Source organism: Scyliorhinus canicula, chromosome 5 (assembly GCF_902713615.1).
Source record: "Scyliorhinus canicula chromosome 5, sScyCan1.1, whole genome shotgun sequence".
Classification (NCBI taxonomy): domain Eukaryota; kingdom Metazoa; phylum Chordata; class Chondrichthyes; order Carcharhiniformes; family Scyliorhinidae; genus Scyliorhinus; species Scyliorhinus canicula.
The window spans coordinates 186244963-186268738 of record NC_052150.1 but is presented as its reverse complement, the minus strand read 5'-3'; the positions used below and the strand labels follow the sequence as shown (position 1 = coordinate 186268738).

At 45.0% G+C, this 23776-nt stretch overlaps 1 protein-coding gene across 8 annotated transcripts in view; it reads right to left on the bottom strand.

The window, feature by feature from the left end:
- Nucleotides 1-23776, bottom strand: part of jcada (junctional cadherin 5 associated a) — a 415634-nt gene that overhangs the window by 144106 nt on the left and 247752 nt on the right. For 7 of the 8 annotated variants that reach the window (XM_038798243.1, XM_038798244.1, XM_038798240.1 and 4 more), the window contains one exon: nucleotides 19504-19879. The exons of the other annotated variant lie outside the window; for it this stretch is intronic. In XM_038798243.1, coding sequence (XP_038654171.1) covers nucleotides 19504-19817 — 314 coding nt within the window. In that variant the 5' untranslated portion in view covers nucleotides 19818-19879. The remainder of the gene's footprint in view (nucleotides 1-19503; nucleotides 19880-23776) is intronic. 8 annotated transcript variants of the gene reach the window in all.

Below are 23776 nucleotides of genomic sequence, written 5' to 3'. Positions count from 1 at the left end.
GAAATCTGAGAGATCACAGGTGATAATAGGTTGTGTTTAGCTGTTCTGAACAATATTACAAGCTCCACATTTAAATTTCAGTTCATCAGTATTCATACACTGGCTCTTCTCTTGCCAGACTGACAATATTGGCGACAAGATAATCTAAAGTCAGTTGCTACAATCCCAGTTGCTGTTATAACTGGACGGTTCGCAGTAAGATATCACAAACTTTAGAATCACTTACTGGCTTCCTGGCTTCTCACGAGCCAACTCCTTCTCAGCTCTGTCTGTAGTTTCAGTGAACGTACCCCATTCCAGTCCCACCTTCAATTCATTTCTCCAGTTTCCTTAACCTGCTGGCAGTTGTTTCCTTGCCCCTTATAGAACAGTACAGCACAGAACAGGCCCTTCGGCCCTCGATGTTGTGCCGAGCAATGATCACCCTACTCAAACCCACGTATCCACCCCATACCCTTAACCCACCAACCTTATTAACCTCATTAACCTTATTTTTTTAGGACACTAAGGGCAATTTATCATGGCCAATCCACCTAACCCGCACATCTTTGGACTGTGGGAGGAAACCGGAGCACTCGGAGGAAACCCATGCACACACGGGGAGAACGTGCAGACTCCGCACAGACAGTGACCCAGCCGGGAATCGAACCTGGGACCCTGGAGCTGTGAAGCATTTATGCTAACCACCATGCTACCGTGCTGCCCTTATGTTCTTCATCTTCCCCCGATACCCTTTAATTCCCTCGCCTGACAAGAATCCATCTACCTCTGCCTTGAAACTATTCAATACCGGCCTGGACGAGCTGTTAGAAAGTACCAGCTCCCATGGAAGAATGTATTTAGGTACTTTCAGGTGCAGATTATTTGTGACTAGGAACTGACTTTATTTCCTCTGGTACTGTTGCCTTTGCTTATGGACAGGGTTCTGTCCGTGGCCAAGCTGGAGGAGGGTAGGATATCGAAGGTTTATGGGCAGGTGTTGCCAAGAGAACAGGCCGTTGGAGGAGGTAAAGACGAAGTGGGAGGATGAGCTGGGTTTGGTCTTTGAGGAGAGGGTGTCAGAGTGCGGGTTAACCTCACATCCTCAGGTGCAACGTTAAGCCTGATCCAGTACAAGGTGGTGCACCGGCGCACCTGATCAGAGCATGTATGAGTGGGTTCTTCTCAGGGTGGCGGATGGATGTGAGTGGCGCTCTAGGAGACCAGCGACTCACACACATATGTTTTTGTCATGCCCCAAGTTTGTTAGTTTCTGGGTCTCCTTTCTCAATGCTATGTCAGGGAGTTTGGGTGTTCCACTGGAACCGGGCCCGTTGGTAGCCATTTTTGGAGTATTAGACTTGGCTGTGCTGCCTCGCTATTAGCCGGACGGCAAGTTCAGCTTGGGTGGAGGTCCCTGGTGCCACCTAAGGCCTTGGCTTGGTTAGGTGATCTGAGGGAATTTTTTGCATCTAGAAAAGATCAAGTATACCATGAGGGGGTCGGTGGAAGGGTTCAACTCGAGGTGGCAGCCTGTCATCTCCTTTTTTAAGGGAATTGGTTACCGTAAGGGTGGGGGTGGTGTGGTCATCATTTTAGTTGGGTTTAGAGTTTCATATGGTTTTGGGTTTTTTTTAATGGGGGAGGTGGGGTTGGGGAGGGGGGTACTGGGTGGGTGCATAAGATGGCGTTGAAGTTGTTTCAATTGTTGTGCTTGTTATAATGAAAAGTTTATTTGAAAACATTTTTAAAAAAATATTCAATGATCCCTCTTTTACTGCCTTCTGAAACAGAGTTCCAAAGTCGCCCATCCCTCTCTGAGAGAAAAGAATTCTCCTCATTTCCGTCCTGTTAGGATGACCCCTAATTTAAAAACAATGGGTCTCTGTGGGGCATCTCCCGATCTGGGGGGTGGGGGTGGGGAATGGGGTCTTCATATCGAGGAGGTCCCTGTGGGGGCCTCCCTATCGAGGAGGTCTCTTGGAGATGGTCTCCCTATCTAGAGGGTCTCTGGGGGTGTCTCCCATTTCAAAGGGTCTCTGAGGGGAGGATTGGGGGTTCTGGTAGGGGAAGATTGGGCAGGTTGTGCATTGTTGGGGGGGGCGGGGAGGGGACCTTGGGGTAGACCTTGCGGGGAACTTCCTGAAGGGGTTACCCCCTTGACCCATGTTGAGGTCCAAAACATCAGGATATGCTGGCAAATACCAGCAGTGATCCCCGCCCGTGGGCTTTCCGGCCCAGAGGACCGGAGAATCACGGAGGCCCGGAGACTCTGGAGCCGGGCCCACAAAGTGGATACAGATGGGTCATCCGGACACATTTGCATCCATTGGCATCCTCCCACTGGTGCAGGGTCACGAACCCGATCCTGCTGCTAGCATAGTGGTCACTTCGGCGCCTGGCGTGAGCCTCGATTTTGGCTGGATGCCCAATTCTCTGCCTAATCACGATCCTCGTTGCCGGTATCGCAGGGCAGAGAATCCAGCCCGTGGTCTCACCAATGACCTATATAACTGAAGCATAACGTCCTTATCTTTATGTATAATTCCTCCCATAATACAAGATAGAATTCCATTAGCCTTCTTGATTACTTGCTGCACCTGTATACTAACTTTTGTGACTCGTATACAGGAACACCAAATGTAACCAGAGTGTTTTGATGAGATGGCGAATGCTTTGAAGATTTTGAGTATCACATCACTATTAATCTGGCAAAGAAATTAGCGGTTCATCCCCATGTATGGTACCAATAAAACTAAAAGCAAAGCTTAAAAGAGCTCCAAGAGATGGCAGAAAAGAAAATGATTGCCAGAGTCACAGAGCCGACTGACTGGTGTTACAATCCCAGTTAATGTTATAACTGGATGGGAAGATCCCAGAATGGAACCCTGGATCAAAAGACCGTAACTTTTATTTTGTTTTAGAAAATGTAGAGGAACAGTCACAGGAGAGCTAATCAGTTTTAATGACAAGGAAAAAACATTTATTAAACACGAAAAGTTGAATTATTATACAATATTCCTTTCCTGCCCCCTCCCCCATCCTTAGTTTAAGAAATACACTTAGATTTTAAGATTAACATAGTCCAATGATGTACAGGTTAGGTGATTTGGTCTTGCCAAATTGCCCCTTAGTGTCCAAAGATGTGCAGATTAGTTGGGGTTACAGGGATAGGGCGTGGGAATGAGCCTAGGTACGGTACTCTTTCTGAGTGGCGGTGCAGACTCGATGGCCGAATGGCCTCCTTCTCCACTGTAGGAACTCTATGGATTACAAAGTACATCTTAAGCTACAATGATCCCATTAACACAAAGTGCCTTTTAAGCACAATGATCAGATGTCGTCAAGTCCACACACTTTGCTCTGAACCCAAGTTAATGGGCTGGATTCTGCGTTATTGGGACTATGACCCCACGCCGGTGTCAAAACAGGACCACATATTCAAAGCTCTGAAGGGGGCTAGCAGGGTCCTGGCATAGATCTAGCAGCTTTTGCTGCAGATATGGGCCCCCGCACTTCCGGGTTGGAGGCCGCACATGAGCACAGAGCTCTAGCGGCCGCACCGTGCTCCATGGCAGACTCGGACCGTGGAGCTGGACCCTGAAAATAGATCCCCCCCCGATCAGCTGCGTGCCCGACCCAGTCCACCCGTGCAAACATTTCCCAGCCTCGTATAAGGACACCCCCCCCCCCCCTCCAATCGGCCCGCCTCCGACCAGGGCGGCCGTGGACTGAGTCCGCATTCGCCACGCTAGTTTCCTGCCCGGCAGGACCACATTAGATCTATGCCATCGGGACTTCGGCCGGTTAGGGGCGGAGAATGGTGGAGTGGGCCTCCAGCAATGGCCCCAGGTAGGCCCTAGGCGGCGTGGTGTACTCTCCGAGAATGCTGCTTTTTGGGGCCTGCAGAATTGGGGAACTGGTGCCTGTCCCGATTCCGTGCGGAGAAATGGATTCTCCGCCCCCCGCACTGGCTGCGATTTCACCATCGGGGTGTGGAGAATCCAGCCCAATGTCTATGGTTTCCTCCTCAGTGTTTCTCCAGATGATTGTCACATGATAGTTTCCAAACTCCTCTCCCAAAAACATTCTTTAAAGACTCTTAGTAATAATGCTTTCCCTTGGTTTGCATCTCAAAATCCAGACTATGACTTCCAAATTACACTTTTACACAAAGCTACCGCTCCATTTTTAACAGTGAATCCAGTCCAGGATTTCACACAAACCCCTTCAGGATTTCTTTGTCTTGACTACTGTGCAAATTGCTCACAATTGCTTTAATTCTCATTCCCAGACTATATTAAAATGGCATCAGACTTCTGTGTTAATTTGAAAGCTGCTGTTCCATTTTAAAACCGTTACTACAATTGTCCCTCTAACTCATTCGGTTTATTCTTCCTTGAATTCTTCTAAACAATATGTTGGTCTCTGTTCACTTGACCTCAGAGTTCTTGGACACTTCTCTTTATTTCTCTAGTTTCCTTAACTAGCTGCTCTTTTGATCTCTGCATTGTTTTCTTAACCATTACTACATGGTATGGCTTTTTTTCTCACAAGGCTGAGAAGGATGTTCCATCTGTAGTCTTCTAAAACCAACTGCTTCGAGCAGAGCTGTGAGAGCTGCCTCTCTCAGTACCTATCTTCAACTGCAATCAAATTAGCTAAACTAAACATGAAAAGCATTTCTACCACACAAGATCGCAGTTGCTAAGCAACACCCACATACTTATATCTTTTGTTTATTCTGCATGCCATAGTCCTCTCTAAACACAATAGAAATACAGTTGGAACTTAACCAATCCCCACATGTACAAACATCTTTTTCTGGCATGAATCAAACAAAAGGTATTATAGTCTCAGGCGTCCGATGAGCATCCAAATTTAAAGGTTTATTTAGTTGGGCAGCATGGTAGCACAGTGGTTAGCACCGTGGCTTCACAGCTCCAGGGTTCCAGGTTTGATTCCCGGCTTGGGTCACTGTCTGTGTGGAGACTGCACGTTCTCCCCGTATCTGCGTGGGTTTCCTTCGGGTACTCCGGTTTCCTCCCACAGTCCAAAGATGTGCAGGTTAGTTGGAGTTGCCATGCTACATTGCCCCTAGTGTCCAAAAAATGTTAGGAGGGGTTACTGGGTTATGGGGATAGGGTGGAGGTGTGCGCTTAAGTGGGGTGGTCTTTCCAAGGGTCGGTGCAGACTCGATGGGCCAAATAGCCTCCTTCTGCGCTGTAAATTCTAAGTTTTATTTTAAAGACATGTCAGGTTGCAAAGCGGCAGGCAGTACATCCAGTCCCAGCCGCGACCATCCAAAGATGCCGGTTCCCATCCTGGCTTGCTTTTATTGGTCCGATTTAATGAGCCCCGCTGATAAGCCTCCGCCCCTCAGCAGGTGAGCACGTACTCCATAACCCCCATGGGGAGATCAATCGGGTCATCCCCATGGGTCTTGTGGAGGTTATTGTGGAGTATTTTGAGCAGTTTTGGGCCCCGTATCTAAGGAAGGATGTTCTGTCCTTGGAAAGGGTCCAGAGGAGGTTCGCAAGAATGATCCCTGGAATGAAGAGCTTGTCATGTGAGGAACGGTTGAGGACTCTGGGTCTGTACTCATTGGGAGTTTAGGATGGGGGGGCGGGTTGAAATCTTAATTGAAACTTACAGGATACTGCATTGCCTGGATAGAGTGGACATTGAGAGGATGTTTCCACTTATAGGAAAAACTAGAAGCAGAGGACACAATCTCAGACTAAAAGGGCGACCCTTTAAAACAGAGATGAGGAGGAATTTCTTCAGCCAGAGGGTGGTGAATCTGTGGAACTCTTTGCCACAGAAGGCTGTGGTGGCTAAATCACAGAGTGTCTTTAAGAGAGACAGATAGGTTCTTGATTTGTCTAAGGTAACAATGCTCCTAACACCGGCAGGGCCCGAAGCATTTGTTGTGTTTAAAACACTTAAATTGGCAAACGATGAAGATAATAAAGTTTTAACGAAGTAATTCAAAGATTTGATGAAAATTGCCACCCCCAGAAAGAATTAAATTTATGAACGTTATGTGTTTAGATCACGTTTACAGAAGACAGAAGAGCCCATAGATCATTTCATCCCTGATTTAAAGTTAAAAGCTAAAATCTGTAATTTTTCTGCCGTGGAATCTTTCATGATTTGTGACCAGATTGTGTTTGGTGTGAATGAAGATAAGCTGAGGGAACGGTTGCTGAGGGAATTGGAGCTGTTTTTGGAACAAACAGTTAAGTTTTGTCAGGCTCATGAGCAAGCAGCACAGCATTCTAAAATGTTTCTCAGTAATGGTGATGCCTTGGAAGAAAGCACTCCGGTTGTTGGTCTTTTTCCAAAAAGGCAGGAAACTTCCAAAAAAGGCGGGAACGTTCCTGCAGCTCCCTGCACACCAGCAAACACGTTAACGGTCAGGATGATTTCTGTGTTTAAAAAATGCAAACTGACACTCCATTTAAAATAAATGCAATTGATGAGGACAAATGGCTGCGACCACTTGAAATGAAAGGTACAGTGGTCCAATTGAAGTTAGACACTGGTGCCAAAGCCAATTTAATCAGCATGACTGATTTTAAAAATACAATTGTTTAGAAGAAATCACAAAATATCTCTGAGAGATTTTAATGGTTCAAGCATTAAATGTTATGGTGCTTGTGACCTGAGTGTGGTGGTGAAGAACACAGTTTATTCTGTCCCATTCTGTATTGTATCCGAGAGCTTGGATTCATTATTAGGTGATCAGTCCTGGGAAGAATTAGGTCTAGTGCAGTTGGTATATAGCATCCACAAAGGATTCGATCAACACTCCAATGATTTTGAGAACATTATCAGCAAATTCAGCGATGTATTCACTGATTTTAATGCACTACTATTCGCCAACAAGATACAATTTAAAGAAGATACCATGGGCGGCACGGTAGCATAGTGGCTAGCACTGTGGCTTCACAGTGGCAGGGACTCGGGTTCGATTCCCAGCTTGGGTCCATGTCTGTGCGGAGTCTACATGTTCTCCCCATTCTGCGTGGGTTTTTCCGGGTGCTCCAGTTTCCTCCCGAAAGACATGCAAGGTGAATTGGGCATTCTGAATTCTCCCCCAGTGTACCAGAACAGGCACCGCCGGAGTGTGGCGACTAGGGAATTTTCACAGTAACTTCAATGCAGTGTTAGTGTCAGCCTACTTGTGACACAAATAAAGATTATTATTGGATTATTATAATCTAAAGCACCAATATAAACTATTAGTTGTGAAATTGCTGAAGATGTAACTCTGCATGTCAATATCATTTCTACCCTACCCCCCATATCAGATACGAAACCACAAGTTATCAAGAAGATAGAACCTACCAATGGGGAAAATTCCATGGTATGTGTGAAACACAAAAATAGTGATGCTCGTATCACAAAGATCCATAGGAAAAAAGTGTACATATTGTAAAACAATCATTACAAGAAAGCAATGGACAGCCAATCTGTTCTGTATCTCGTGAAATCACGTTACAAAGCGTTACCATTGTCACATGGTAGATCACCAGCAGAGTTACTCATGAATAGGAGGATAGTACCACACTTCCATACTTGGAAAAGGAGGAGAATGTAGTGGTACTGCAGGAAATGCAAAACATTAAAGCAAAACAAAAGCAGTTCTATGATAAGAGTGTCTAGAACTTTACCACCTCTGAGTAACGATGACATTGCGAGAATAGAAGATTCAAGCAATTGGTCGAGAAAAGCCATTGTACTGGAAGAAGTAGCATCTGATTCCTACAATGTGCAGACAGAGGAAGGGTTGGTTTGATGAAAAAATTGCCACGCGCTCTTGAAAACCAGAGAAGCTTTTCACAACAACATGATCGATGTCAAATCTATGTCAGAATCAACATCAGCCGCTGTGTCAGATAGTTCAGCAGTTCCTGACCATGAGAATGTCATGGAGAACATTGAATCTACAAGTTCTGAGCATCAAGGTCAAACTTTGAGAAGATCAACCAGAGTCAGAAGAAAATTTGTAGATTTGGACTATTTGTCCATACTATGCTTGCTGTTCTTGTACATATACATATATATATATTTGCGAAACCAATTTTAAAATTTTAAAAAACTAATACCGTTAGACTCAAAGGCTAATGATATCACATAAATATACTGATGATAATGTATTAATTTATTCCTTCAAAGAAAAGAGGATGTAGTGATAGCATGGTTGTGTTGTAATTCACTGACTGGCCACTAGGTATCTCATTAGTATATCAGTGAATGTTAGAGTCAGGTGACCTAAGACTGACTAGGGAGCTGGGAGAGAGATAGTGGTTTGTGCATGTTCGTACTGTTACTCATTTGTTGTTTTGGATATAGTTGACCCACAGTTAATGTTAATAAATCATTTATAGCTTTAGCTACAAGTGTTCTTGAGTATTAATCAGGCCACCTGACAAGAACATTACAGATATAACACCAGCTGCCCGAGATATGCTAACATATAAAAAGAGAGTATATGGATGTGAGAAATTGCATATATATCTGGGGGGGGGGGGGGGAGGGCTGTTTGGCACAGGGCTAAATCGCTGGCTTTGAAAGCAGACCAAGGGAGGCCAACAGCACGGTTCAATTCCCGTACCAGCCTCCCCGAACAGGCGCTGAAATGTGGCGACTAGGAGCTTTTCACAGTAACTTCATTGAAGCCTACTCGTGACAATAAGTGATAAAAGGGGCTGGTTTAGCTCACTGGGCTAAATCGCTGGCTTTTAAAACAGACCAAGCAGGCCAGTAGCACGGTTCAATTCCCGTACCAGCCTCCCAAAACAGGCGCCGGAATGTGGTGACTAGGGGCTTTTCACAATAACTTCATTGAAGCCTACTGATGACAATAAGCGATTTTCATTTCATTTCGTTTCATATCTCCATGGGAGAATGTTCATTGTGGAGAATTATCATCATCCACTGGAGCAGATCTACCAGAAGAATCTGGGTGAAAATCTCCACCTCGCCCTGCCGGTAGTGGAGTTCCCAGTAAGGCGGAGAATCCAGCACTGGATTGACGCCCCTTCCAATGCTCTGGCCCCCTGCTAGTGCCGGGGTCAAGGTTTGTGCACACATCCCAGTGAGAGGATGTAAATAAGTTGGGCTGGGCACCATATTCTCTTGGTCTGGGTGATTCTCTGGTCCTCTGGGCCAGGAATCATGTGGGAACGAATTACTGCAGTCCAGACAAGCATGTTCCTAATGTGGTGGATCTGGTGTTGGGCCAAGAGGTGACTCCTTAAGCCTCACACTGCCCCAATGCAAGACTTGTCCTTCCCACCCCAACCAGACCCCACCACCCTTCAGAGAACCCCTAAATAAATAAACCTTCCCAGAGCCTGCTAAGTAAAGCCTCCCCCCCTGCCCCAGAGACCGCCTAAATAAGGAGACCCCCAGGACCAGAGGTCCTAACCCACTTCAAACAGAATTAAGTGCCTTCCAATCACCTCCCCTCACACTTTAATGATTTTGAAATGGTCAGCTGGAAATTGACAAAACTTAATTCTGTTTAAAGTGGTCCAAGACCTGTCAATCAAAGATTGTTGTTCATAAACATTGTGGTTTGAGCACTTGAGAGCTATTCAACCATGAAGGAAGATGAATGGAGCAAAGCTGACAGCTGTGTGTGTGTGGGGAAGCTGTCAATCATGGCCTAGTAACAAAAATGAATGAATGGCTTGGAGATCAAGGATCTGAGTGATTTTAAACACAGCTGCCTGGTTTCTCTTTCCAGGAATTGACACGTGGTGCTTCCTGTGTCTGAGCCAGCAGGTGTATTGCCCAGGTGAGTGTTACAACACTGATTTTTTTTTTACTGCCTCTGTCTGCACTGCTCTCTAGCTTCCAGATAGGGGTCTCTTTTATGGGGGGCTTCCTGACAGGTTTCTCTTTTCTGTGGGGGGGGGGGGCTTTCTGACAGGGGTTATTTTTCTGGTGGGAGTCTGTGAATTGCGATGTTGAGGGTGGCCAGCTGCGAGACCTCGTTATTGGGCTGCCCGCCTGCTAGCAGGATTCCCTCGGAATCCTTTGCAAGCCTCACCATGCATAAATTCGCAGAGCGAAGGAGTGGGAATCGCTTCCTGTGGGAATGCAAATCAGATGCAATTCAGCTCCAACGGAAGAACATCGCCTCCCAAACGGAAAATTTTGCCTTCTGTGTAAAACACTAGCAAGACCACAGAGTTACAATTTCAATCTGAACTACAAATTGGGAAGGGAAATGGTGTTGGATGGTTCCCAACTCGGTTGTTGCCAGGGAAAAACATGAGAATAAAGATCTCTCTCAACTGTATGATTTATTCACGAAGATTCAAGAATTCTATATCATAGTTACACACTGCTACCCACAGTTCCCTCTGACTTTTAAGTTGAAAGATTTGAGAGTTCCCACAAACATGAGTCCTGTTCACTGAAAAAGAGATTCCTGAAATAGTGATATGTGACAATGGCCTGGATTTTCCGTGATACTGTGGTCCCTGTACCCCCACTGCCACCTCCCCCGCCACCCTGGGGAAAAAGTCGGCAAGGAGGTCACCCATGGGAAGGGCTGTTGGTGCACTATTATTTAATGAGCAATTGACCATTACTAGGCTAGAAGTAAGATTTCTGCCCCTCAGGGACTGGAGGTCCTACATCAGAGAGCTGCTGGCCAATTAATGGCTGGCAGCTCTGTCGCCCCATCAGCCACGGCTGGGATTACAGGCAGTCCTCAATGGAGCCAGACACGAAGGTATATGGAGGGGAATTTGTCGGGTTCGGGGTCAGGTTGGCAGGCTATAGCAGGGGGATAAGGAGATTGGGGGCCTAGGTTTGAGAAGTTGGGGGATGTAGGGCAAAGGGGGAAGTGTGATTTTAACATAGAACATAGAACATAGAACAGTACAGCACAGAACAGGCCCTTCGGCCCTCGATGTTGTGCCGAGCAATGATCACCCTACTTAAACCCACGTAACCCGTATACCCGTAACCCAACAATCCCCCCATTAACCTTACACTACGGGCAATTTATCATGGCCAATCCACCTAACCCGCACATCTTTGGACTGTGGGAGGAAACCGGAGCACCCGGAGGAAACCCACGCACACACAGGGAGGACGTGCAGACTCCACACAGACAGTGACCCAGCCGGGAATCGAACCTGGGACCCTGGAGCTGTGAAGCATTGATGCTAACCACCATGCTACCGTGAGGCCCTTGAGATTTTGGGAGGTGTTGCCTCTAATGGATGCAGGAGACTCGGAAAGGAGGACACCCCACCCTTACCCGACACCAGCCAGTGCTGCTGAAGGTGCCAGGCTACCGCTTGGTATGGGCCTCCCCCTGCCATGGGTAAAATAGCAGCAGGGTGGGATGTGACTCTTAAGTGGCTATTAATTGGCCATTTAAAGGCCTCAATAGCCTCAAGGATGGGAGGGCCACATGACACCTTTTCCTCTAAAAGTTCATTTAAGTCTGGAATGGGTAGCTAGAAGGGGGAAGACGACATGTTGGATTTTACAACTCCCCTGTCTTTGAACCTGCTGGTGGGGCAAAAATAAAATCCAGCCCCAAGGAACCCTATTCACCTCCAGCAGGGATTGGCTGAACAGTATGGGTTCAACATCATCACCACATTCCCGTTTAGAGAAAGACACATTCAGGCAGTCAAGAGAACTCTTGTGAGAGACAAAGGAAGACCACAAACCTTGCCTTATTGTCACTCTGATCTAATACCTCAAGGCTGATATGAAACCACCTCCAGAGCTGTTGAATGGAAGAAAGTATACAATGACTCTGCCAAGAAAGATACTCCCTCCAAGTGACCAGGAGGAAGCAAGACAACAATTCATTGATGCCCAGGTAGAAGTAGGTCAACATTTCAATAAGTAAATCACTGCCTGAGCCGTTGGAAGGACAAACTGTAAATGTACAGGAGCCAATTGTGAAAACCTGGGAACTGGCAAAAGGTGAAATGAATGAAATGAAATTTCATTCACTGGAACTAGAAACTGGCAAAAGGTGAAACCGAGACTCCAAGTTCATACATCGTTGAGACCTAAACCAGTCAGCAAATGAGAACGGAATCCATATTCTACCGGCACCTGAGCTGAAAAAATAGAAGATATCATCAAAACACCAGTCACATCACAAACCAACAAGACAACATCAACAGCATCACCATGTAACAAGAGATGCAACATCAACAATGACACCAGCAAGTAACACAATACCAACATTGAGCATGACCCATAAACCACCAGGGACAACGTGCGCAACATCGTCTGTGTAGTGTTCTACTCAGCATTGAGAGGGATGAATGTCAAATCTACAAGATGGAGACCCAACAACTTATCACCTAATCCATACCATGAATAATATTTTTGAGAAAAGCAATCAAACGATCATAGATACTAAAAGTTAAACCAATATTGTAAAAAGTTAATGATTGGGACAGTTATATCAATACAGAGGTATCACATTTTTTTTAAAGAAAGAGGAATGTTATATTGTTATGCTGTTTGTAAGGAATTATTTTTTATAAGAATGTACATGCAGAGTGCCACATTTACTGCTAAGCTGCAGTCCGTGCTGAGTAACACCATGAGCCATATGGAGCACTGTAAGAAAAACAGTAAATGAAGCTCTAACATTTTGAGTCTAGAAGTGTGATTATTTTGAGCTTCTGGGAACCAGGAGCTAGAAGAATGTTATGACAGTTGTAGCATGAATATAAATATCAATATTTGAGAGCAGGTGGAAATGACAGTATTTAAAAATGTACAACATAGACAGGTATATCTTGATATCAAAATTAAATTTCTCCCTTGCTTTTGTCATGTGAATGTCCCTTTTAAGAAAGGTTTTGTCTTATCACATGGCTTATAGCAAGGCTTCAGTGATGTCATTTGTGGGTGGAGCTGGGCTGTGGCTGTCAGTGAGAGGAAATTTAGTGTTTCAGTTTTGGTTTGTAGGTTTGGACTGCAGACAAGAAGCAGTGTTTCTCTGTTTTCTCTGTTTTTATTTTAAAGCTGTTCCAGTGAACTGAAAACCTGTTGAGTATGGCAAACTGCCTTGGTAACTTTAAAGATAGAGTTGCTTTCCGGAAGGAGTTTTGAATCTGCTGGTTGGAACTGGATCATAATCTCAGGCAAAGGACCAGACCCATTCAAGTGAGATTACAGTGTGCTGGGCCACGCCCTTGAAGTGGGTTTTGGTTTATTGGATTTTGTATTGAATTGGAACAGCTACTAAGGGGGATTCATTAAGGGTTATATACATAGATTACTGCACCCGTTGTGTGTTTTGTTTCATGTTTGTAATTGAGAACAACTTCTTGCTAACTGTTTCACATAACTACATTCTTCTAATAAACTTTGTTTTGATAAAAGCACATAGGAAGTCTGATGAATCACACCTGAAGTGAAGACTCTTGTGCTGATCCTAGCCAAATTCAACATAAAAGTTATGGGTGAGGTGAGCTTCATAATAAACTTTGGAGTTACTAAACCTTGGCCCATAACACTTTGAGGATGACCCAAATTTATCAACCATATGGAAAATATCAAAGAACGTGCTGGAGCACTGCAAAGTGTAAGAAATATTATAGTCTCTATGCCTGATTCCCATGTTACGAAGATGTGTTTCTTGATTTCTATTTCCATATTTCTGGCTGAATTTGAATAAATTGTAATCCCATTAAGACATTGAATAGACTACCAGCCAACTGAATGTATACCTCAGATTCCACCTCAAGTGGAATGAAAAGGAACAGACACCCCAAGCCCCTCTGCTGCACTTTACAACACAGCAACATCAGACATGGTAATTAAATATGGTGTATTTCTTTGGAATATACAGCCACCAATCCTTTATCAGAACGGTTTTTAACCAAATCAGAGCAGAATATAATGAAAAGCTACAAGAGCTGTTTCTCCTTTTCCCTGAAGAATTGTGTACGGATATTGCAGAGTAACCATCCTCAGAACAGAAATCTACTGCATCCAAGGTCTTTTGGGGATAAAACGTGGAAATCTATTCCACCCGCTACACCCAAAAAGGTAACTAAATAACTGAACAAAGTATCCGCAATGTGGAATGACTGTATCAAGACCAGCCAAAGGACAGGTAACTATACATTCATTTGCTTGTTTATCTACTTCACAAACTGTAAATTTCTTTAAATTTATCATCTTATTCTACCATGTGTATGAGTGGGTGTGGGGCCCAGGGAATGTGTGTGGTTGCAATGCAATATTTTTTTTAAATTTGGGAAGTAGTGTCAATAAACATATCTTGCGCTTTGACTTAAATTCAAAAACCCTGCATGATTAATTCTTTATACTCTGAAAGCATACATCGTGGGACTATTGGCAAAGCATAAACTCGTTAAATTTATAACAAAATCCTGTTACAGACAGACCTGGAGTGGGGCAACACGGTAGCATAGTGGTTAGCACAGTTGCTTCACAGCTCCAGGGTCCCAGGTTCGATTCCCGGCTTGGGTCACTGTCTGCACGGAGTCTGCACGTTCTCCCTGTGTCTGTGTGGGGGTGCTCCGGTTTCCTCCCACAGTCCAAAGATGTGCAGGTTAGGTGGATTGGCCATGCTAAATTGCCCTTAGTGTCCAAAAGAAAAGTCAAGTGGGGGTTACTGGGATAGGGTAGAGACATGGGCTTGAGTAGGGTGCTCTTTGTAAGGGCCGAATGGCCTTCTTCTGCACTGTAAATTCTGTGATTCTATGAAATCAGGGGCGTCAAGTTTTACCCCCTTTTATGTGACCATAACACCTAATCCCACAATGTGAGACTATGACATCTGAACATAATGGGATAAAAAGCAATAAGGCAGAGCATACAATCAATTGTCCCTTTTATTGAGCAATATTTAATGGTATAATTTGCCTCGGCCCTAGGGGATCCAATGTGTATCGCTACATCCAGAAAAGGAGGCTACATTTTATGCAATGGGTGCTTGGCATGGAGAGTTATCTATTCTGGCAGTGTGTGTAGGAGAACGGCAATAACAACTGGTTTGAGCAAATCACTTTCGTTATGGAGGTTAAGGACATAAAGTAATATAGAAATGGAGGATGAAGCAGCCCAGGCCACTCTCATATATCTCCTAATGATTGGATCAAGAGTTGTGTTAGTCAAGGCCTGCTAGCAATTTGATAGTCTGTCCTCTCTCAGAAACAGAATAGAGTCTGGCTTGCAAAGGGGACATGATGAAAATGTATTGGGAATGAAAAAGAGATGAAAGAATTTATTGTTCCTTTGTCGCTTTATTTCCATTTCTGAAAATAATTGAATGCAGATATCAACAGCCATGTAGAAAGCAGTTTAGAAATTAATATTATTTAGTAACTTTATGGGCCGGATTTTGTCAGATCCAGGAAGACTCTGGAGACCCGACTCAATAGTAAATATCTGGCCCTATGTCTCCAAGATGAATGTAAAAGGCAGGACTGAATGTTCCTGTGGACTGGCTCATTGCCTGAGAATGGCCAGCTTGGGACTTTCATCCACTTGCCAACCCCATCATGACCCTGACCCACCTTTATGGGTCAAGGGTCATTAGTTATGCAAGTGGGCTCTCAGGGAGGTCCCTGCATCAAGGTTTGTTTTTTAAATTTAGAGTACCCAATTATTTTTTCCAATTAAGGGGCAATTTAGCATGGTCAATCCACCTACTCTGCACATTTTTGGGTTGTGGGGGCGAAACCCACGCAGACACGGGGAGAATGTGCAAACTCCACACGGACAGTGACCCAGAGCCGGGATCGAACCTGGGACCTCAGCGCCGTGAGGCAGCTGTGCTAACCACTAGGCCACCGCGCTGCCCTCCCTGCATCAAGTTTGAACCATGGCTGCAAGATGACAAGACAAGATAAGATGGAATTAATGGACGGTCAAGGTTGAAATGGGAATATCGAAACAGGAGTAAGCCATTAACCCCTTAAACCTGTTCCGCCATTCAATTATATGTTGGGCTGGATTCTCTGGTCCCCCCACTGCGTGTTTATCGGCGGCGCACTGTCCACTGGAGGCGGGATCCTTTCTTCCTGCCATTTGCCAATGAGATTTCCCATTGAAACCACTCCAAGCTGCCGGAAAACCCGCTGCCAGTGGGAATAATGAATCCTAACAACTGGAGAATCCTGGCCATTAATTAGATCTTCCTTTTACCTCAGCTCTAGTCAATTATCTTTGCTACATATCCCTCAATACTCTAGTCGAATTAAAAAGTATCACTGTCTTGGAAATGTAAATTGAGCCAGAACTCAAAACCTTTTGAGACAGCATTCATGCTTAGTATTACTGAGGGTTGCCAACCTTTATTGTGTTGTCTGTGGTATCCCAGAAAGCGACATGAATTTCCTAGGCAGCTGCCCAATAAAATTCTGCCCTTCAAATTTCTTGCTCCACGAGCTAGCTGTCCACACACCATGACATTACTGGTTGTCAAATAAAATTGCTTAACGTTCGGCCCACTTCTCGGTCCGCTGCTCCTTTGTGACTGGTGAATCTTGCTACAAAAACCCTGACCACTGACATAACTAACCACAGTTCAAATATAGTCAGAGTCTGAATGATATCATCAGAGTCTGATCTTTGAATATTAATAAGGATCCTGCTTCAACTGTGCTGACCTCACTGACAGGCCAGAGTGAACCTGTTAAAATGGCACACTGAAAGCAGGAACACGGGAGCAGGTCGCTCCTAACTGATTTTAATTCCCCGCACACCTTGTTCTCATTATGAGCAGGACAATAATATCAGGGCTGGAGCGTTGAGTGGAAATGTTTCTGGAGTGCAAGAAATGGAAATTCAAAACTGAGGCATTATCATACATTTTCTATTGTAAATATGGATTTGGGAAAATATAATGGAAAATAGTGTTTCTAAAGCTTAAGCACTGTTCTAATGTCTCCAGAAATTAAAGATTAACCTTCAAGACTTCTGATAGTAACCCTAGCCATGTTGTTTTTGAATAAATTTAGAGTACCCAATTATTTTTTCCAATTAGGGGGCAATTTTTAGTGTGGCCAGTCCACCTATTCTGCACATCTTTTCGGTTGTGGGGGTGAAACCCACACAGGCACGGGGAGAACATGCAAACTCCACACGGACAGTGACCCAGGGCTGGGATTCGCACCCGGGTCCTCAGCGCCGTAGGCAGCAATGCTAACCACTATGAACCCAAGCAATGTTGGTGAAATTACCCATTGCATCAAATAGCTAATGTTATCCCAATGCGCTGTACTTGCCAACCTGTTGGCAAACATGCCAACTAGCCCTGGCACACCCACCCGGCAATTAACAGTCTTCTTGGGGTGAGGGGAAGTACAAAGGCATTGGCAGCAGCACCAATATTCATTTCTTGGAGCCTTTAACATAGCAAAATATATAACTGCAACTGCAGATCTTTGCTGCCAGCTGCCAACGTACTTGCAGCTATTCAGGTGCAGTCTCAAACCTGCCTCAACCTCTTCATCCGTTGGGGATTGTGCCGTGGAGGAACGCTGACAAGGCACCATCTTAGAATTACTTCACAAAGCATCGTTCCACTACAAAGCGGCCATTAAACCTGGGAATACTGTCACCGTGCTGGGTTACACCATTAACTGCTTATGGGCTCCTACCTGTACCTTTGATTTCCCGTCCCTTCATTTCTATCTGTCTCTGCATTTACCTCCCCTTTGCTGAGGCTGTTGATGCATCAAGATGCCTCCAAAAACTTCCAAATGTTTTAGAATTTTTGGACGAGCAAATTGGCACAATCCCTACTAATTGTCCCCCTCCTTTTAAATTGTACACATATTTAGTTTCCTCCTCACAGCTTGACTACCATTTAGCTCCAAACTGAAACCCAAGGTTACGCTCATAAAATGGCCAAGGAAAACTAGCTCGGCTAAAATCAGCAAATAATTAAATCAAAAGATGAAAATGTATGCTTGAGTGTTGGCAAGCAGTTCAGTTGTGGGAACATCACAGCCAGCATTCACACATGAACATTCCGGCAGCAATCACTGAAGTGTGATTTTGAGCTTTGATTTTGGGATTGATTTCCCTCTTGCTGTCTGAATCATTGGTTTCATAGTTGGAATCAGCTAATATCATAAACCAGACACTGAAACTTTGCTTCAGAGGGGAGGTAATCAGGAGTCAGAACTTTGGCCGGGTCTCAAACCCTGTCCCACATCACCCTCCTTCTTTGAGGGTCGCAGTCGCTCTTTGGGATCTTCAAATCCCTCTCGAGGGTGGCCTTTGGATGTATTTGCACCTAGGCAGGCAAGGAAATCTGATAAGCCTGGCTGGAGTGCTGGCCCCTGGGTTACCACTGGGGTCCTCCTCTGGGCATTTAAGCTATACCCCATCATGTTGGGAAACTGGAAAACCCAAGTCGGCCTCCTTTCAGTGCACTTAACAAGGCCCTTAATTACCCTAATTGTTTGTCGGCCTTGTGAGGGGGCAGGAAAGCCGGAGGGGGCCCAACCTGCTTCTCCTAAAATGACACTGGGAATGTCATCAGGAAACTGGCATGCCTTTCAGCACCGATACATTCAGACCTTGTCCACCTCCAGTCCTGATTAATAAGTGGGTCAGGGGTTATGGGGAGAAGGCAGGAGAATGGGAATGAGAAAATATCAGCCATTATTGAATGGCGGAGCAGACTCGATGGGCCGAGTGGCCTAATTCTGCTCCTATGTCTTATGGTCTTAATCCGACCTCGGTGGGGCCCAGAAATTCTGCCCCCAGCAATTGTGCACCAACAGGTCCTTAAGGTCTGAAGGGCCTCGCAGCCATCACTTGATGAATTTATCCATGGAAACATGAGAGCAGCTAACCTGATTTGAAACATTTTCTCCAGTGGCATGGGGCTTTGATGTAAGTGTTGATAGTGAAAACCTGATAAGATTACGCTGTCAGAGCAAGATAGAATTGTAGTGCACGGTGAAAAATAATTTAACCACTTTTAAACCACACTGCAAAACGCAAAATGGGGCTTGTACATTTATGATGCAAGGCAATTTGTGATCATTATCAAAGTGATCATTATTAAAGCTCAACTGATCTTTACATTGAGATAAATCTTTAGGCCTTATTAACAGTGGAACTACCACAGGCACAATTCGTAAACGGCCCGATATCCTGTTTCAGCATTTGCAATTTGAATTGATTTTTAAGTCATTTGTATGCTTCTCTTGTGCAACAAGCTATCATACAACTATTAGACATCCCCATAAAATGTTTCACAACTTCCAAATAAATTGTAATTAAATTTGGTACAAGCCAACAGTGAAAGTCACTGAGCAGATATCAGAACTTTGTAAAACAAATGTCAATTCCATTAAATTACAGTGGGATTCAATCTAATACAGGTGGGCATGTATGGAACAAACACAAATTGCTCAAAAGCATTCAATCATCCTCATATAGGAGAGCATCAGTACGTTACAGCACAACGTTCAGCAATCTACTGCAAGGTTTTATTTTTGCAGCAGCTGGTTAACTCACCCTGCTTCCTCTGTAGCAAATGTGGGCAAATTCTGCGCATCAGCATAGCAGCTGACACCAGGCTGTCTTCTCGCACTCCTTTCCCTGCCCTCACTGTCACTGTAGTAGCCCTCCACTCGTGCCTGCCTGCTGGTAGAGTAGGCCCCGGTGTCGGTCTCGTATCCATTCACTGTTCTGTGGCTGGACGGGTTCTCCCTGACTTCATACTGGCAGCTGGTGTAGGTGTTCTCGTCGGAGGACGGGGGCTTGTCTTTTGAACTTTTCTTTGGGGGTTGATAGCCATGAGAAATCAGGAGGTCCTCCACACTGAACATGTTGCTAATGCCTCAGTCACAGCAGGTTGCACTGGGACAAAGCCATGCTGCAGAAGCCATCACTGTATATATTAAAATAAAAGGAGAAGCAGAATGTAACTCCAGAGACGATTGCAAATGATCTTTTCCATAAAGATTCACAGGTTAATAAAGCGATTGCTGATCGTACCAAGCCTCAGTTTCCCTCTGTTCTTATCCTTGCCCTTGTATTCTCCGGTCTGACAAACCAATTTGTAACGCTGAACTGCACACGCTCAGAAACACACTATAAATATTTTTGTACCATTTCTCCCCAGATAATATTTCTCTGCTTTTTAGCCAGAAGGCAGCTGTAGAGAGCTGCTGACTCAGTCTGCTGGCATCGGAGCCTTTGCGTTTTGACAACAGCTTTTAGGTCTTAATAGGCATTTCAAAAGGGGGCAACACATTAGTGTTCTTCAAAGCCTGCAAGTTAAAAAAACTAAATTCCATGGCTGAGAGCTCCTACAACCTCTACACTTGTTAAGGAGTATCAACATGGCTTTTATATTGTATCAGTGTTTAACATTGGAGCTGTCAATCAAGATACATAGGTACAATAAACTGATCAACACTGCCATTAAAATGTCCATTGAGGCCGGATGGTGCTTTCTATTGTGAAAGTGGTTTTGTTGAGAATGTTACTTGGCGGAGATAGTGTAAAGATTACAGATTACCTGCCATCTGTATATTTATGATCAAATTTGATGTACATAGAAAAATCATGTCTGGGAGAGTGAGAAAGGCGGGACTTCTGCCGAGGATGGTTTTACAAGATCATAGAATCATAGAATTTACAGTGCAGAAGGAGGCCATTCGGCCCATTGAGTCTGCATCAGCCCTTGGAAAGAGCACCCTACTCAAGCCCACACCTCCACCCTAACCCCGTAACCCAGTAAACCCACTTAACCTTATTTTTTGGACACTAGGGGCAATTTAGATGGCCAATTCACCTAACCTGCACATCTTTGGACTGTGGGAGGAAACCGGAGCACCCGAAGGAAACCCACCCAGACACTGGGGGAATGTACAAACTCCACACAGACAGTGACCCAAGCCGGGAATCGGACCCGTACCCTGGAGCTGTGAAGCAACTGTGCTAACCACTATGCTACAGTGCTACCGTGCTGCCCCCTGTGCTACCATGCTGCCCCTAAGATTTTAGTGATCTTCTGAGTGATCTGTGGCTGCTGAATAATATAGATGACCCACGTCTGTTGGAGCAGAGATGAAGTTGAGGCAGCTCAATGGGATTTAAGAGTCAATGACCGGCTTTTTCTTGTTTGCTGAACCTGTTAATGACCCAAAACTTTACTTTAAAAAAAAACTGCGAGCAAGCTCTCAAAAAGATTTGCAGTATTAAAAACAGACATTAATAAATATTGCTGATAATATGGAAGGGATCTGCTGCCTTCACCAGGGACAAAATGCAAAACTATTTTCTGTGTTTTACTTCACACTGTGATAACTGAAAATCATGTAGTAATATTTTTAGGGCTCAGACTTGTTTTGTAACACCCTTATTTTTTTGACTTTTGTAAATGAAGGACCAAACCTAATATTGCAAGAATTGCCAGAGCAGTGTCAGGTATGGTGACAGTATTAGGTATGGTGGTAGCAGTGTTAGGTATGGTGGTAACACTGTTAGGTATGGCGGTAACAGTGTTAGGTATGGCGGTAACAGTGTTAGGTATGACGGTAACAGTGTTAGGTATGGCGGTAACAGTGTTAGGTATGGCGGTAACAGTGTTAGGTATGGCGGTAGCAGTGTTAGGTATGGTGGTAACAGTGTTAGGTATGGCGGAAGCAGTGTTAGGTATGGTGGCAAGAGTGTTAGGTATGGTGGTAACAATGTTAGGTATGGTGGCAACAGGGTTAGGTATGGCGGTAGCAGTGTTAGGTATGGCGGCAAGCGTGTTAGGTATGGTGGTAGCAATGTTAGGTATGGCGGTAACAGTGTTAGGTATGGTGGTAACAGTGTTAGGTATGCCGGAATAGTGTCTGGTCTGGCGATTGCAGTGTTAGGTATGGTGGTAAAAGTGTTAGGTATGGCGATAGCAGTGTTAGGTATGGCGGCAACAGTGTTAGGTATGGCGGTAGCAGTGTTAGGTATGGTGGTAACAGTGTTAGGTATGGCGATAGCAGTGTTAGGTATGGCGGTAACAGTGTTAGGTCTGGCGATTGCAGTGTTAGGTATGACGGTAGCAGTGTTAGGTTTGGTGGTAACAGTGTTAGGTATGGCGGTAGCAGTGTAAGGTATGGCGATAGCAGTGTTAGGTATGGCGGTAGCTGTATTAAGTATGGTGGTAACAGTGTTAGGTATGGCGGTAGCAGTGTAAGGTATGGCGATAGCAGTGTTAGGTATGGCGGTAGCTTTGTTAGGTATGGCGGTAGCAGTGTTAGGTATGGCAGTAGCAGTGTTAGGTATGGTGGTAACAGTGTTAGGGATGCTGGTAACAGTGTTAGGTATGGCGGTAACAGTGTTAGGTATGGTGGTAACACTGTTAGGTATGGCGGTAACAGTGTTAGGTATGGCGGTAGCAGTGTCAGGTATGGTGGTAACAGTGTTAGGTACGGTGGCAAGAGTGTTAGGTATGGTGGTAACAGTGTTAGGTATGGTGGCAACAGGGTTAGGTATGGCGGTATCAGTGTTAGGTATGGCGGCAAGAGTGTTAGGTATGGTGGTAGCAATGTTAGGTATGGCGGTAACAGTGTTAGGTATGGTGGTAACAGTGTTAGGTATGGCGGCAGCAGTGTTAGGTATGGTGGTAACAGTGTTAGGTATGGCGGTAACAGTGTTAGGCATGGCGATAGCAGTGTTAGGTATGGCGGCAAGAGTATTAGGTGTGGTGGTAGAAATGTTAGGTATGGCGGTAACAGTGTTAGGCATGGTGGTAACAGTGTGAGGTATGGTGGGAACAGTGTTAGGTCTGGCGATTGCAGTGTTAGGTATGGCGGTAGCAGTGTTAAGTATGGCGGTAACAGTGTTAGGTATGGCGGTAACAGTGTTAGATATGGTGGGAACAGAGTTAGGTATGGCCGTAGCAGTGTTAGGAATGGCGGTAACAGTGTTAGGTATGACGGTAACAGTGTTAGGTATGGCGGTAGCAATGTTGGGTATGGCCGTAGCAGTGTTAGGTATGGCGGCAACAGTGTTAGATATGGCGGTAGCTGTATTAAGTATGGTGGTAACAGTGTTAGGTATGGCGGAAGCAGTGTTAGGTATGGTGGCAAGAGTGTTAGGTATGGTGGTTACAGTGTTAGGTATGGTGGCAACAGGGTTAGGTATGGCGGTAGCAGTGTTAGGTATGGCGGCAAGAGTGTTACGTATGGGGGTTGCAATGTTAGGTATGGTGGTAACAGTGTGAGGTATGGTGGTGACAGTGTTAGGTATGGTGGTAACAGTGTTAGGTCTGGCGATTGCAGTGTTAGGTATGGCGATAGCATTGTTAGGTATGGCGGTAACAGTGTGAGGTATGGTGGTAACAGTGTTAGGTACGGCGGTAGCAGTGTTAGGTATGGCGATAGCAGTGTTAGGTAGGCGGTAACAGTGTTAGGTATGGTGGTAACAGTGTTAGGTAGGCGGTAACAGTGTTAGGTATGGCGACAGCAGTGTTAGGTATGGCGACAGCAGTGTTAGGTATGGCGACAGCAGTGTTAGGTACGGCGGTAACCATGTTAGGTATGGCGGTAGCAGTGTTAGGTATGGCGGTAGCAGTGTTAGGTACGGCGGTAACCATGTTAGGTATGGCGGCAACAGTGTTAGATATGGCGGTAGCTGTATTAAGTATGGCGGTGACAGTGTTAGGTATGGTGGTAACAGTGTTAGGTATGGCGGTAGCAGTGTAAGGTATGGCGATAGCAGTGTTAGGTATGGCGGTAACATTGTTAGGTATGGTGGTAACAGTGTTAGGTATGGCGGTAGCTTTGTTAGGTATGGC